Source organism: Sander lucioperca, chromosome 3 (assembly GCF_008315115.2).
Source record: "Sander lucioperca isolate FBNREF2018 chromosome 3, SLUC_FBN_1.2, whole genome shotgun sequence".
Lineage (NCBI taxonomy): Eukaryota > Metazoa > Chordata > Actinopteri > Perciformes > Percidae > Sander > Sander lucioperca.
The window spans coordinates 35459301-35475940 of NC_050175.1; the positions used below are offsets into that span (position 1 = coordinate 35459301).

The window sequence follows — 16640 nt, forward strand, 5'->3', positions numbered from 1 at the left end:
GTGCACGATTAGTGATACTAAAAACTGAAGTTAGGGCTTAGTTGATGTTGTGATAAAGGTCTTAAAGCGTAACTCTCGCCAAAATGCAACCTAGGGTGTTTTTGTGAATGTACCTGAGTCAAACTTTCATTTAAAAGCATATTTAGGACGGAATCGCCACTTTTAAGATGTACCGTATTTTCGTTTTTCAGTCAAATGGCCTTTTGAATGGGAGTGCTAGGGGCACTTTTATGCTAGCCTCAAAATAGCTATTTTTAAAACACTAAGAAGGCTCGACACAACATGAAATTTTGCTTGAATTATCACCAGGGGCTCTACACCTTAATGAAAGCATTGAGAACATTGTTTGTGTACCCAGAGTTTACTAAAAAGAAAGGTTTTGAACAACTCACCGTAGCTCTTGTTGTTTCCGGCCGCAACCATTTTATCAGTCAAAAACAATCGATTTCTGAATGCAACATAACAGGGAGGAGAGTAAAGATGGAAAAGTTCCATATAAATGCACGGATTATTTCTTGTTTTGTCGTTATTGAAAACCAGTATTGAGCTCGTAGTTGGAAAAAGGAGCCTCATATGGAGTCCGTTCATTCACATTCAGATATCGACTCGTTTTGACTGCTGAGGTGGTAGCGGCCGGAAACAACAAGAGCTACGGTGAGTTGTTCAAAACCTTTCTTTTTAGTAAACTCTGGGTACACAAACAATCTTCTCAATGCTTTCATTACGGTGTAGAGACCCTGGTGATACTTTGAGCAAAGTTTCATGTAGTATCGAGCCTTCTTAGTGTTTTAAAAATAGCTATTTTGAGGCTAGCATAAAAGTGCCCCTAGGACTCACATTCAAAAGGCCATTTGACCGAAAAACGAAAATATGGTAAATCTTAAAAGTGGCGATTCCGTCCTAAATATGCTTTTAAACGAAAGTTTGACTCGGGTACATCGACAAAAAGACCCTAGGTTGCATTTTGCCGAGAGTTACGCTTTAATTGTCATTCGTAACGATCTTAAAAAGGTCTTAAAAAGGTCTTAAAAAGTCTTAAGTTTGACTTTGTGAAACCTGCAGAATCTCTGTATATAGCAATGGCCTAAGATCTATCTGTTCATGCACAGACTTTCATCATTCCCAATCAACAAAATTGTGCCAGATTTATTTAAGTCGTGCATTATTTTCAAGGTTTTTTAGTGTTTTCGCTCACTTTTCTTTACTTCATTGCATTGATGTGTGTTTGTGTGTTTTAGTTTAAGTTAAAACTGACAGAATAAATTTGACTTGAGATGTAATAACCCACAGTTGTAAACCTACTGCTCTAGTTATAGCATAAGGTTGCACTAAGGTCTGGCAAAGCGAGACTCACTTAACTGTAATATGCAAAATAAATAAACTAAACCTCAATAAACTCAAATATTAGATTAAAACAAAAATAAAAAACATTTTGAAATTAAACTAAATGTGTTATAACGATTATATATGTGTTATATGATTCATTCACCTTGTATCGTCTGTATTGTTGGCAGGTCCGCGCCGAGCGTAACCGCGCACGCGACGAGGTCCGCCAGCTGAGGCAGCGGCTGGACACCCTCACCAAGGAGCTGACCAGTGTTCGGCGCGAGCGGCAGGAACTGGCTTCCGAGAACGAGACGCTGCGGCTGGAGACGCTGCGTCTCCACGGCGGCCACACCGCCGACGCTCCTCCTCCGTCGGCCACTTCTCCGTCCTCCTCCCCGGCACACCCTCGCGGCGGCGCTTCCTCCTCCTCCTCTCCATCCATACCTCCCTCCTCCCCCGCCTCCTCCGCCTCCTCCTCTCAGGTCCACGCCGACGGGAAGCTGGACGGGGTGGACCGGGTGGGGGAGGGACCCCCGGGGTCTCCAGAGCCAGAGCCGGTGAGGGACGTGGACTTGGACAGACAAAAATTGGCTCAACAGAAGGTGAGTCTGCGCTGTACATTTATTTTTGTTCACCGAGTGTCATGGTGATTCAATGTTTTTTTTGTTTTTTTTGTTTGTTTTTTTGTGGACGTTTTGGAAACTAAAGGTTAGTCAAAAGAAATGATTGACAGACCAATCAATAATGAAAAAAGTTGCTGTTCTAGATCCTGTGAATAGCAGGTTCAGCTGCCTTTTTAATTTTTTTGTTTGATGTAGGGCTGGAATATATATCGATATTATATCGACATTGATATATGAGGCTAGATATCCTCTTATCATCGAAACTCTCATTGTGTTAGTATTTTGTGAAATCCCCAATAGTCAACTAGGGCTGTGCAATTGATCGAAATGTAATCGTGATTACGATTTCGGCTCCCAATGACACAAAAACAGAATAATCGAGAAAAACTATTATTTAACTCATCACGTTTTGCAAGGGAACTCTTACTTCCTCTTGTGTTCTGAATGAAAAAATAAAGTTTGAATAGGAAAAGTATTAAGCCAAATTTCACAGTTGTATGTGTTTCTTTTTTACTGTTGATTTATTTAACTTTTTCCACTGTTTTTTTTAAGTTCAATAATTGTAACATCGTTCCAGAAGTCAACGAGTAATCGCGTTAAATTATCGTGATTTCAATATTGACCGAAATAATCGTGATTATATTTTTTCCCATAATTTTTCCAGCCCTATAGTCAACCCTACAATATCGCCGCAATATCGACATTGATGTATTTCATCCAAAATATCATGATGTTTGATTCTTTTTTTTTCATATTGCCCAGCTCTAGTCTTAATGTTTAATAGGCTAATGTAAATGAGCATGTCGGTTGTGTTCTGTGCTGCTGACGTTTGCCTATTATCAGTGTGCTCATGCTATCTGCTAAAGTGTATGGACAATGTGACCCGAGCATCAGTGGATGTAGGCCAGACTGGCTGCTGGTAGATCGCTCAGAGAGAAAGAGACAGAGAGACAGAGAGAGAGAGAGACAGAGAGAGGAATCCAGTATACTTTTGGGGTCCGGACAGAATGCTGGACCCCACAACTTCAAAGGGCTGTTTGAGGGTTAAGACTTGGTTTTAGGATTAGGGTTAAAATTAGGTTATGGTTAGGGTGAGGGTAAGGGTTAAGGTTAGGCATTTAGTTGTGATGGTTAAGGTTAGGGTAAGGGGCTAGCGAATGCATTATGTTAATGACGGGTCCCCACAAAGATAGTGAAACGTTGTGTGTGTGTGTGTGTGTGTGTATGTGTGTGGAGAGGTGTCCTATTTAAGAGACCCTACCCAGGTGCGCACACACTTTCTCATATCATGCATGCTTCTCCCTGAGGTCTCAGTGATGCTGCAGTACTTCTTCTCTGTCAGTATGTTCCGTCCCGATAACCTAAAGCCTATCTGGTGCTTTCTAAACACAGAGCTGACCTGCCGCTTCGCTCAGCCTCCTTCATGCTGACACACGAGACACTCGTGAGAAGATATTAAACTGGTGTGGGATGTTAGCATAATAGCATTAAGCACCATCATGGGTCATGTTTCAGCCTTCAACCACTCTAAAACGCTCTGGGGAGGCCTTTTTTTACTGTGAAGATACAGAGAGCCAAAGTGAAGCAGGAACTTCTGGAACTCCAATTACTGAAAAGTCCAGCCCTACAACATAACCTTACTCAACAGTACGTTGTGTGGTTCCCTCACGTCATATTTTAAAAAACAAAAACAATGTAATATCATTACCTATGACATATTTAGATTTTTTAGTAAGTCTTTAAGGCACAGCATTTCTCACAATCCCGGGAATATTGTGGGTTAGTCTTGCATTGCCAGCTCTTGTATCCACAGCGCTGTGGAGGAAGGTCTGGCTACACCACAGATACATTCTGGGATAGGAGAAAAATAAAGGCTCTGAGTTGTTTGTATTTCTTTAAACCAATCAGCATCGTCTTAGGCGGCGCTAAGCTTCCGGACTCAGCGACGGTGGCTCTGCAAAATAGTCGCAGGAAGGAACTTGTTTCGGTGGAACATTTGCACCACCGCAAAAGAAAACGCCACACACAATATTAAATGAAGTTAACTGTTCACACAATACAGTAACGTGAGCTATTTAAATTAGCTGGATTCATGGTTAAACCTCATTAACTCTTACCAGTGTATTGCTGTGTGTACTTCGTCCACACCAATCCCCACCAATCGGTCCCAAAATGTCCCAGTTAGAGAGGAAATGCCGTAACCTATTCTTTGTAAATCTTTACAATCATTCCCCGGAAGAACCAAGCAGGTCTGCCTTGTTGCACCATCCAAATTTTCTTCAAAACTTGACATTTTCAGCGTGTAGCTTCCTAGCTCGAAAGGTTTTTGTCGTTTCCCGTAGCGAACAGAGTTTGAGAATGGCGACACACGGAGAGTAGAAGGTGAGGGGCATCAAGCGCCAGATGTCAAGTCTTTATCCTGGAAATGTACTTCCGTTGATCCAGACATGAGTTGAACATCAGCAGCTTGATGCCCCAAATTAGTTTTGTCCTCTCAACAGCTGGTGGGGGCCCGTCCCTTTGGTCAGGTGTAAATCATTTGGGATCCCATTTTGTTTTTGATAATTGCTTTTAAGCGTCACTGCCACTGGCAAGGACCTGATGTCCCCCACACTTGTGTCTTTCAAAATCACACTTTTGTTCGACCCACTTTTCCAGTCTCGGTGCACTCACAGCAGTAAACGTCAGCGGCTACATGCAGGCCACCCTAACAATCTGATTGGTAGTGCTCGCTGGAAGCAGACACAGCTCAGAGCAAAGAGTAAATCAACTGCTGTTCCCTTCACTGGATATGTTTTGGTTGAAACAAAAGTTTGACCCCTACTCCCAGCCACAAAAAAAGCCATTATAGTGCATAGTATAGTATAATGGTCTGTCATCACACCACATGCTGCTTTCACATCACCAAATGGCGATCCGGCGATTGGCCGCAGGGTTGTGTGGTGGTGGGAGTGTCACTGAAACGGCCCATTTGTGTGACGTCCTGTTGTGTTCTTTAACCCCCAATGTAGCACAAGTAGACTTTATATTTCACAATTACTTTTTTCCGTCGAATTATTTTTATTTTTTAGATCTCGATGTTCTCCGACCGCACTTGAAAGCAGCCTCATTTCACGGAGGAAGAGAGAAAGAGGGGGGCCGAGGAAACAGTCAGCTGTTGCACAAACTCCCGGGAAGTTCATTGCTTGCGTTTCGTTTTTTTTTACCCTCATAGTTTTTCAAAACTTTCTTGTGGCAGCAATAGAGGCAGTGATGTTTCCCGTTTCCTGCACGGGACTCTCGCACCGCCTCAAATCACTCTGACAAGTCTGATCACCGTCTGACAGCTGACGCAGGCAATGTGAATGCAGCATAAGGAATACTGATGACTTTTCCACATTGTATTTTCAGTACGCAATTTGGAATTTCTTTTCTGCAACACAAACAAAAGGAGGTATTCCTAAAATGAGATGAGGGAGCACCACTTCCCTGAACTTCACCTCTAGATGTGCAAACAATCAAAAAAGATGTCATCAAAATAAAAAAAATAAAAAACTGGCTTTCTGAAAGAAGAACAAAATCAGACAGATTTGAATGAAACTTGGTACAGACTTCCAAGGTGCCTTGTGAATAAATCCTAATGGCTTTCAGTTTGTTCAATTCTAACAAATACTTGCCAAACTAATCATCGGCCTCAGCTGTACACTGTGTTCAGCGCGAATTAGAAAATCTTGTGATCTTACACTGCTGAACGCAAGGTAAGTCTGGAGGTTCATTATCAGCGTCAGTTCAGGAGCCGACTGCCTAATGAGCGTCTGTCTTCGTAAACCAGGTGCTGAATACACACTGTCAAATAAAAACCACAGCGCACATTTGCTAAAGCGCCTTTTTCTCTGTAAATCTGACCCTCTGTCTTGTAATGCAATACCTTCACTGGTCCCATTTTCAGCATCTATTATCATTCGTAAGATAGCTTTTAGTAGCCTTTGGAAAATCATTTCTTTAAGGACTGGAAGCTCTGTAGTTGTTGTGTCAGAAGAAATGATAGTTAAAGCAGTAGTGGTGATCCCAGTAGAAGTAGCAGCAGTTACAGTAGCATTCTGTTGTCCCATCTGACTGCTGTGACCTGCTGTGTTTTCCATTTACTCTGCCCCTCTGTTTCTTGGCAGTTGTCTACTATATCACCACACACACAAAATCCCTTCACTACGGGAAACAACAACATATTCTGAGCTAGCAAGCTACACGCTGAAAATGGCAACTCTTATAGAACATTTGGATCGCGCAACAAGGCAGGCCTGCTTGGTTCTTTCAGGGAATGATTGTTAAAGGTCCAATGTGTAGGAATTTCTCCCATCCAGCGTTGAGATCATATATATCGCAATCAACTCTCTCGCGCCACGCAGTTCAAAGTACGTATTACAGCTACGGTAGCCTTCACGCTTCAAAAAGCCGGTCTCTTGCTATTTTCAATATCCTTTTTTCTTTTTCTGGGCAAAGAAGAAGTTTACTCCTGGATTTTGAATACGTGTGGTCCTCCATGTTTCCTTTCTCAAACTTGCCGGGGCCGGGAAGCCACGATACCCATTAGCAGCATTAGCAGCACCTGTGAGTTTATAATGTGACAGCGAAAACGCGAAAGGCGGAGCAGTATGTCCTGTATGTCCCTTACCGGCTAACGTATTTCAAGATGGCGCATGAATAGGGAGCGTCTACCCAAGGGGGTAAGCTTCACTTCAGAGCTCGAATCTCCTATGGCGCTATTTTGATGCTACAAAGTGATCACCCGACGTTAGCATTCCATTGACTGCCATTCAATTTTGACGTCACTTTGACAGCAAATAACTTTACATCTGAAGCATGTAAAGACTCTATTTGTCCATTGTTTATTTCTAAAGAAACACGACAATGTATAAAAGGCTCCATTACCTTGTACCTCACGTTATGGCACCTTAGCAGACATTTTTGTAAAAATAGGCTAACGATTGTGTCATAACCGCGCGACTTACTGTCGCATAGTAGAGGAATTACCGTATAGTACAGGAGAAGCTCGCAGACAGTTTGGACTTACATTAGCTGTTTAAGTTTAATTACTAATGTTAACTATCATTTTAGTGATCAATAATTAGCCTGTGCCTATGTTATCTCCTTACATATACCTACGCTCTCCGTCTCTGCTAGATTGGGAATGATTGAGATTTCTCTTGGCACAGCTACCAGAAGACTTCCAACTTTCAGACAGGTTGCTCACGGCACATTTACGTCGTCTCTCTCAGTTGGAGGCTGCGCAGTAACGCTCGGCACTCACCGGAAAAGTGCTTCTAAAGGCCTTCACTGGTCTCCGTCCAGAGCAACGGGATCTGTTGGTCCATTCTTATATACAGTCTATGCGTCTACCCCAGTTCATGCGAATGCAAATGTAAAATTTAAAAAGGAATACTTGGAATTGATGGTGGTGGTAAATATTCATGAAAAAGGACAAGTTTGTGAATGGGGCAACATATTTTGATAATTAACTAAACAAAACACGTTACACACTGGACCTTTTAAGATTTACAAAGAATATGTTTACAGCATTTAGTCTCTAACTGGGACGTGTTAGCATGTTGGCCCACCGGTTATGAAAAAAAAGCATGGCCTATTGTCTGCAGTGAGCTAGCGAGGGTAATGTGAAATACGGAGGCATGGCGGGGAAATGCCATGGCTCTGGCTGCAGCTGCCTGCAACAAAGTGCACACGGCGATACACTGGTAAAAGCAAATGAGGTTTAACTGCGTAGCCAGCTAATTTAAATCGCTCACGTTACTGTTGCAGTTAACTTAATTTAACATTGTGTGTGGCGTTTTCTTTTGCAGGATGCAAATGTTCCACCATAACAAGTTCCTTCCTGAGACTATTTTGCAGAGCCACCGTTGCCGCTTCCGGAACTTAGCGCCACCCAAGACGATTGTGATTGGTTTAAAGAAATGCAAACAACCCAGAGAATGTGTGTGTGTGTGTGTGTGTGTGTGTGTGTGTGTGTGTGTGTGTGTGTGTGGTGACACGGCGCTGTGGAGATACTGTAGGTCAGGCAATGCGAGACTAAAGCAGCAGCCAATAAAGATCACTGTCACTGACACTGCCTGTCAGACTTGACCTTCAGCTAGGCTCAGGGGGGGTTTCCATGGTAACACACACACACACACACACACACACACACACACACACACACACACACACACAGAGACAGACACAGACACAGAATACACATTGAGGCTGTAGCGTTGCACAGAAACCATGATAATGTGGCTAACTGGTACCCACACACAGCAGAGCCTCATTTCCTGTCTCCGTCCATTGTTCTGGCTCTCTCTCACACACACACACACACACACACTGAGTACTTCCACATGTGGCACAGGATGGTTTGGCTTACTAATATCTGTTACACACCGGCTCCCTCTGTTGGGGATTACCTGTAAGGACAGCATCGAAATTGGGGGAAACAGCCTTGTTTGTAGATTGACCTCAGTGCACTTTAAGTGGCTTTGTATCATCATCATCATCCCAAAAGCGTGCAGAAAATATGGAAGGTGGAGGATGGGGGTGTGGCCTTGACCAACTGCCATGCTTTTCTTGTTTTCAAGCCATGACGTCTCTCTCTCTCTCTCATGGGCAGGCCAAATTCTCTGGGTGGGCAAAGCAGAGAAAAGGGAGGTAACCTTTCTCCTTATGAACTCATAAGGAGAAGATTCCAGATCGGCTCATCTGAGCTTTCATTTTCTCAAAGGCAGAGCAGGATACCCAGGACTCGGTTTACACCTGTCGCCATTTCTAGCCACTGGGGGACCATAGGCAGGCTGGGGGAACTCACATTAATGTTAAAAAACCTCATAAAGTGAAATGTTCATGCCATGGGACCTTTAAAGGCCCAATTAGACTAGAAAAAGCAGTTCGGTGTCACTTAAACGGCCCATTTATGTGACATCCTGTTGTGTTCTTTAACTCCCCAATGTCGCACAAGTTGATATTATATTATTATACTTCACAGTTATTGATAGATCTCGACATTTCTGATTAGACTTGAAGGCAGCCTCATTTCACAGAGAAAGAAAGAAAGAACAGAGACTACGCTTTGTTGTTTGCAGAAAACAGGTTTTTGGGTAAACTAGTCTATATCCACGACATTTCGCTTCCGGGATTGCTCCGTTGCCCCCCGTAAATTCCGCCGGATGTCCCTCATTTATAGTGACACTCCGTATCAGCCTGATCTTGTGGTACGTTCTAATCACTACTAACTGCCACTAAAATACAGTTCTCTCACAGGGTCCATCATGGTTGACTTTTTCAGCCACAGATATCTTTACAACTCTCGGTCACAGAATGAAATGTTTATGAGGAACTCTTAAAGGCTGCATGAATATTATCTTAAAGAAACCACGCGGCATAATGGAGCCTGTGGGAGACGGAGGCCTCCCATTTTTACATCTGGCCCATGCCGTGAAGGACATAGGGTGGGGAAACATTACAATTTTTTTTACTGTTGCAGTGCCAAAGCAGACAGATTTACTATGTGGCGAGGAGGAGAAAGCTCTACATTTCCAATTTAATTTCTGTTAAGGCCATTAAATAAAACGAGATGTGAAAATGTTTGGTCAGGAGAACCCACCCAAGAGTTTTCAGGGTTCTGCTGTGACAGCACGTTGGCAGAAACCTTAGATGGTCTGCCGGATGACACGGCTTGATTTGCAGCTTTGTAGCGAGCAACAGAGGGCGGAGGGGAAAACCGAGGACAGAAAGAGAGAAATATTGGCCCATATTTCTGACAACCCCTTCAAAATCAGGGAGCTCCATATGAGTCCATACAAGAGATATATGGATATAGTTTGGAAGAAGACTGAGACTTTATTTTGCGGGGACTGAAACTGAAAGGAAGCCTTTATCCCAGCTGATCTGTAAGGGGTTATGGAATGTTAAGGGGGGTAAATGTTTCTCAAAGGATCATTCCAGCAAAACTGCCTCGACTGGGCTAACCTTTGAAGAAACTGAGACCCCGAGAGCCCAAGATGGAGGCAGCTATCATAGCCTGTTAGCTGCGTTGGAGTCCAACGCTGCGTTCCATTAGTGCAGGGGTGTCAAACTCAACGAGTTTATTGACATGCTATTATTTAATCGAAAATGTCAAATATCTTTGACTGTCTTATTGCATGTGTCATATAGTCTTCTCACTTACGGTTTGGTCGACATAAAGTCCTAAAGAAGTCAGGAAAAAGTTCCTCAGCCATCATAGAAAGAAACCCGCCCAAAAACGTCGGAAGAAGCGCCCCAAAAACGTTGGAAAAAGAGACATAAACGTCGGAAAAAGTAAAAAAAAACTAGGCGGGCCACAATGTATTGTGAACATAAATTGATACGCGGGCCGGATCATAATCTGCGAGGGGCCAGATTTGGCCCGCGGGCCTTGAGTTTGACACATGCATTAGTGGTTCAACCCGCCCTAAGCACTTGCCCTCGGGGAAATCCCCGCCACTATCAAAAGCGTCCTTCCATTTGTCTGAAAAACTGTGAACTTGGTGAGATCAACCCTCTGAGGGCTGCGGGAGCGAGTGAACAACGATGGTCACTCCAGAGGTGGATATCACCCACAATGCATTGCAGTTATGCATTTGCTGCAAAAATACAAATCCACGGTTAGGTGGCAGTGACGTACAGCCGCTAAAACTCCTGTTGCCGACCACCAAAGAAGGAGAAGATGAATAAATTGAATAAATGTATTCACGGATAGCATTGTGCTCACCAATAACTAGACTGCTTGTGTTTCTGGTCCTGTTGGATTTTGTTATAGTGACGTCACCGTGCTATCTGAGTTTCAGTAACATACCAGTATACAGTACATATGCTCCTTACAGCAACAAACTGCTACCCTGGTCTCATTGTCGCCTCTCTGTGTCTGTCCCCTGCTCTGTCAGGACCTGGAGGTGCTGGAGTCGGTCCTGCGTTCCCGGGCCCCGGACGGTGACACTCAGGAGGCCTGGGCAATCACCTCGCGCTCCTCCTCCGGTCCCAGCCGGCAGGAGCGCAGCAGGCAGCTGTGGGAGGACATTAGCACGGTAGAGGAGGACACCAGCAGACTCAACGCCCTGCAGCTTCGCCTGGATGAGTCCCAGAAAGTCCTGCTGAAAGAGAGAGAGTAAGACACTCCAAAACTGCCTGGGCTGCAGCAAAGATATAGAGTGGGACATAACAGTTGCAAATGAGAACAAAGTGTCACACACTCTGGCTCCATATACATATCTCTATTTATTCTGACGACGTTTCGGCCCTCAGGCCTTCTTCAAATCAACAAGAAGGCCTGAAGCCGAAACGTCGCCAGAATAAATAGAGATATGCGTATGGAGCCAAGCGGTCTTCACCCGGCTGACAGCAGACATTTAATGGACATATAGTTTTCAAGTAGGCTGCATGAGAATTATGCAGGAAACAAATCTGCATTGTTTTATATTCATATTTTCGTTTGATTTTATTTCCCCTGCCCATAGTAGCAGGCAGGGCTTGATCAATCATTACAGGCAGTGTTGATACCCCGAGAGTGGGGTTAGTGACGGACGCAAAAAAAAAAATATTCTATGTGGATTGGCCTTAACAAAATAACTGTGATAAAGTCATCAGGGTTATCTCAGCTTGGGCTCGGAAACTACAAATGTGCTAGATAAAGGGTGTTTAAGTTGCATGCTGGATGCATGGTGGAAACATTGGTGTTTACAAGGCAGAGAAGGGACTCGCAAAAAGTTAGTTGCATTGTGGGAAATGTAGGATCCGGTGTTTTTGGAGGTTGACCCAAGGACTAAACATCAGGATATGTCAGCCTCTGCCTCTGCTTCACACATTTAATGTAAGTACGAAAACTGGAGGAGTACCCCTTTTAAATAAGAAGGCAAGACTCATTTTGACATTGCGGTATTTTAACTTTTAGTAGGATCTGAATGCTTCTTCCACCACTGTTTAAAAAAATATATTGGTGACCTATGCTGATAAATTAGACTTCCTTACCAGTAAACCAATTGTGTTACCATGATCATTTTCGGCTGTCCGTTGCTCTGTAGACGTGCCTTACACTGTATGGTTTTGCCCGTATAGACTTTATTACCTTGTTAATAGTGCTGTGACACACCTGCCAACCTGTAAGGGCCAGTGTAACCTGTAACCATAGTAGACAATGAAAGTTCCTCCACCACTGCTTATTCTACACCCAGTCAATGTGATGGTCACTAAGAGCTGACAGCTCTGTCAGGAGAACAGCAGCTGAAGCCCGGACGTGCATCCTACACTTTTTATTTTCTGTGTGAAATTGTGAGATTCAGAAAACTTTATTGTCTGTCATGACAGAACATCGTCTTATACTGTATGCGGCTCAACATACAGTGCAAAAACAAGCTTTGACAGTAAACATACAATCATTTATAAAAATAATTTACACAGGATAAAAATGCAAAATATATGTGTGCGTAGTGTTAGTGTGGATGCACGTATTTGGTGGGTGGTTTAGGGGTCCTCCCATAAGAAAATGTTACTTTAAAAAATAAAAAAAAATGCAATTTAACATTTGGACATTTAATATTTGGACCAATATTATTACCATATCTGTATCTGAAACGTTGGAAAAGCTAGAGCACATAATTAAAGACATAACTCGCTAAAGAAAAACCAACTCCAATCATTCGATCTGAGACAGTTTTAAAGCTCACATTGATTTTACATTCATTTGGCTTAGGTGGTGCCCAAAGTGGCTTGGGTGCGGCGCCTAAGCCTTATAATGATAGGGAAAAGCCTGTCTCTCCATGCATGGCCGGTCACATGTGCCAAGTGTTTTTGAATGTACTGTGCATCATGCAGCATTAATTTATCAGCATTTACAAGCAGAGCTCAACAAGCATGCAGTGTACAGTTCTAGAATCAAAGGCTGTAGATGGAGACTGACAAAGGGGGTAAGCGAGCATCCGGAAAGCGTACCTCCTATGGGGAGTTTCATAGGTTAACAAGCCATCACCTTCTGCTAGTATTCCATTGACTGCCATTCATTTTGGCGTCACTTTGACAGCGAATAACTTTACATCTGAAGCGTTTAAAGACTCTATTTGTCCACTGTTTATTTCTAAAGAAACACGACAATGTATAACAGGCTCCATTACCTTGTATCTCACGTTATGGCCCCGTAGCAGCCGTTGTTTTTATAACAATAGGCTAATGATGACCACGCGACTTTCTGTTGCACTGTAGATAAATTACCGTATAGTCAGGAGAAGCTCGCAAGCAAACGGGGGGACGTGGAGGCATACAGTCAAAATGACAAAATAATTAATCAGAATACTTACCAAAAGTTGCTCCTACGCTCATGGACAGCTCCTACTCTGCTCTCCGTCTCAGCAAGATTGAATGATTGAGATTTCTCTTGGCACAGCTACCAGAAGATTTACAACTTTCAGACAGGTTGCTCACATCACATCTACGTCGTCAAGCTCAGTTTGAGGCTGCACAGCAACGCTCAGCCATCACCGGAAAAATGCTTCTTACTAACTTCACTGGTCTCCGTCAAAGTCTATCGCGTCGCTGTGTCTATTTATTTCACTGTCTATGTGACTGACATTGCACTAGTGATTTCTGGGATAGACTGTTTTTTGTTGTGAACTTCACAAGGATTCTTAATGTGAAAGAGTGAAAAATCCATTTTGAAGATATTTGCAGACTCATATAGTAACCCACACAGGCACCAGAGTGGCATGATTGAGTGTTGGGAACCACTAATGTGTGTTGTGTCTTTGTGTCTTCCCCAGAGACAAGCTTGCACTGAGTAAGAGCATCGAGAGGCTGGAGGCTGAACTCGCTCAGTGGAAATGTAAATATGAGGAGCTCAGCAAGACCAAACAGGAGGCCCTCAAACAGGTGAGACATCCATGACCGCCACTGTGCCAGTCAGAATGAATATGTCTGAGTGGATTCTACTGAGCTCAGATAGACATCAGGTCACTGCTGTAGCATGAAACAGCATCCTCTGCTTTCTGTTCGCCTACATGTTGGTTCCACAAACAATATCAGTATGTAGTGTGGGATCAAATACGGCCACTCGTTCAACCTTTTGTGCTTTAATGTTACAACTGACTGCAGGGCTATTGTTTCAGTTCAGATCAGGGCTGTAGTCAAGACCACCTTTGTCGAGTCCAAGACAAGTCCAAGACCAGGACTAGTCGAGACCAAGTCAAGACCGAGTCCAAAGAGGTTTGAGTCCAATACAAGACCAAAAAGGTTCGAGTCTGAGTCAAGACCGAATCCGGCACAGAAAAAAAGAATGGCCAGGATCTCCGGGAAAAGGCACTATATGTGTGTCTCCATTTCAAAGATCACCGCAGGTTGACTGCTTTTAGCAGCAGAGATTGATTGTGGGCGACAATACTGTCGTGGTTAGCTCGCCGAAACTACTGCCGAAGTTGCTGGCTGGCATGCAACGTTAGCTAATGTCCGCTAGCATACGTACACGCTAACTATAGCCAGTTAGCTTTGTGTGTAACATAACAAAAACCCACCCATCTCATAGGAGCGAAGCTTAACATTTTATTCAATAAAATGATGGTACAAAAGGAGCACTAACACCACAGGTCTTATGTTGACAACGTGGACGCAGATATAGGAAACTCCGAAGGCAGTCGTAATAATTTACCTAGCAGGCTAGGCTTACGCTGTTGCACTAACGTTAGCAAACGTCGGCGTAGCGTTAGCTAGCAGTCTAAACTCGTGAAAAGCCGAACAACATCCCCGTCCAAGCTGTGTTTCACTTTCCCTCCAATATTATTATGAACATAAAGACACCTGGACTCAGTCAAGACCAAAAGCCATATTTGGCAAGACCAGTGGCAGAGACCGAGACTGAGACAAGTCCAAGTCCAAATACCAGCGAGTCCGAGACCGTAGAAAAAACGTCTTGAGTCTGGACTCAAGTCCAACACCAGACTCGAGTACTACAACCCTGGTTCAGATAGAGCCCAGACTACTTTGAATTCCCAAACAGTAGCTGTTGTCTTAATTTACCGTTGAAGCCTCTGAGCCTCCACAGGAAGTAGAGCTGGCTCTGGCCCTTCTTGCAGAGGGCCCCGTGTGTTCCCAGCCTGCCATGCCGAGGTATTTATAGGAGTGAACCACCTCTACATCCTCCCCCTGGATGGATTCAGGGGTCAGATAAGGCTTATATTCCTGCATAAATCCACAGTCAGCTCCTTCTTGCTTATGTTCAGCTGCAGATTGTTCAGACCACCTACAGGAATGGTAGACATGCTGGATGCTTTTAGCTCAACGCTAGGGCTGGGTACCTAATTCAATACATTTTAGGGACAGACCGAATTGCCTCTGAAGTATTGAGTATCGTCATTCAATACCCACTTTTAATACCTCAGGAGTTAATCTCATCAGGGTCAGTGAGCCAATAAGCATGCAGCATGCTTCTACCAAGATCTTTTTTTTTTAAGATTATTTTTTTGCCATTTTTAGGCCTTTATTGACAGGACAGCTTAAGACAGGAAAGGGGAGAGAGAGGGGGAATGACATGCCTCCGCTTCTACCAAAAATATCGAAAAAAAGATACAGATGAGATAAGATAAAGGCCAGTTATTTCATGGATCCAGGATACTATGCATCCTGATAAAGTTCCCTTGGCCTTTGGAATTAAAATAGCCCCACATCATCACATACCCTTCACCATACCTAGAGATTGGCATGGTTTTATTTCAGTTAGCCTGGTTTGATTTCCATTGAGAGATGATTTTATGGAAAGTACCCCATGCCAATCTCTAGGTATGGTGTAGGGTATGTGATGATGTGGGGCTATTTTAATTCCAAAGGCCACGGGAACTTTATCAGGATGCATAGTATCCTGGATCCATGAAATAACTGGCCTTTAAAAATAAAAATCTGCCTGCCTCTATGGGAATTTAACATATGGGTGTACTTACTTATGCCCCCTGTATTTTAAGGAAGAACATTTATTTATTGAAGCTACATTATTCATTCACAAAGAAAACTGGTGTCCTTAAAGATTGGATTTTTCCTCATTTTTTTAATTAAGGCATTAAGATCACTTTCCAAAAGATGATTTTTTTATTCCTCTTTTTAGTCAACTTTAGCATGGGTGTCCTAATTTTTTCACATGACTGTATGTACCGGTATTGAAAAATGTTGAACTATACCCAGCCACTACTCAAAGTGCCACTGTGCCTCAGAGCTGAGCTGCTAGCATGGCTGCACCTTCTCCACAACTCTGACCGGATACCATTTACACTTAGATTTGTTTGTGATTGTGTTTGCCACTTGTGCAGCTTGAGTCAGGGAAACCTTTCATGTTGGGAGAGAGATGGTTTTCATTCATCTGCAGCTGGACTTTGATTTCGATTCAGGTTTGGTCTGATTCTATTGGTCTCAGGGATTTGGAACGCATTTATATTTCTTCAATAAATCTGAACCAAGCTACTAAAACTGTAGCGCTAGCTGGCAGCGGGGAGGCACCTCGTTTAACGCAGAGGCCTGCATGTCACTAAACTTTTATTTTTTTACCGTTCTTCTCTGGTTGCCAAGAGTCTTACAGCACAGACAGAAGTGTTCCAGCCATCCATGCTTCTCTGACACACTGGTTGATGATGTCTGAGAACGTTCAATCAGTTTTGAGTTATCTGTATCAATTTTCAGCATCAA

General features: G+C 43.3%; 1 protein-coding gene and 1 long non-coding RNA gene across 4 annotated transcripts in view; one reads left to right on the forward strand and one right to left on the reverse strand.

The window, feature by feature from the left end:
* LOC116045221 overlaps positions 1-2421 on the reverse strand; it is a 10019-nt gene extending 7598 nt beyond the window's left edge. Inside the window, exon 1 of the long non-coding RNA XR_004103879.2 lies at positions 2255-2421. This is a non-coding gene — a long non-coding RNA (uncharacterized LOC116045221). The remainder of the gene's footprint in view (positions 1-2254) is intronic.
* The window catches only part of ccdc102a (coiled-coil domain containing 102A), a 105961-nt gene that overhangs the window by 58339 nt on the left and 30982 nt on the right, over positions 1-16640 (forward strand). For all 3 annotated transcript variants that reach the window (XM_031292729.2, XM_035999883.1, XM_035999882.1), the window contains 3 exons: positions 1515-1928; positions 10877-11097; positions 13739-13847. In XM_031292729.2, coding sequence (XP_031148589.1) covers positions 1515-1928; positions 10877-11097; positions 13739-13847 — 744 coding nt within the window. The remainder of the gene's footprint in view (positions 1-1514; positions 1929-10876; positions 11098-13738; positions 13848-16640) is intronic.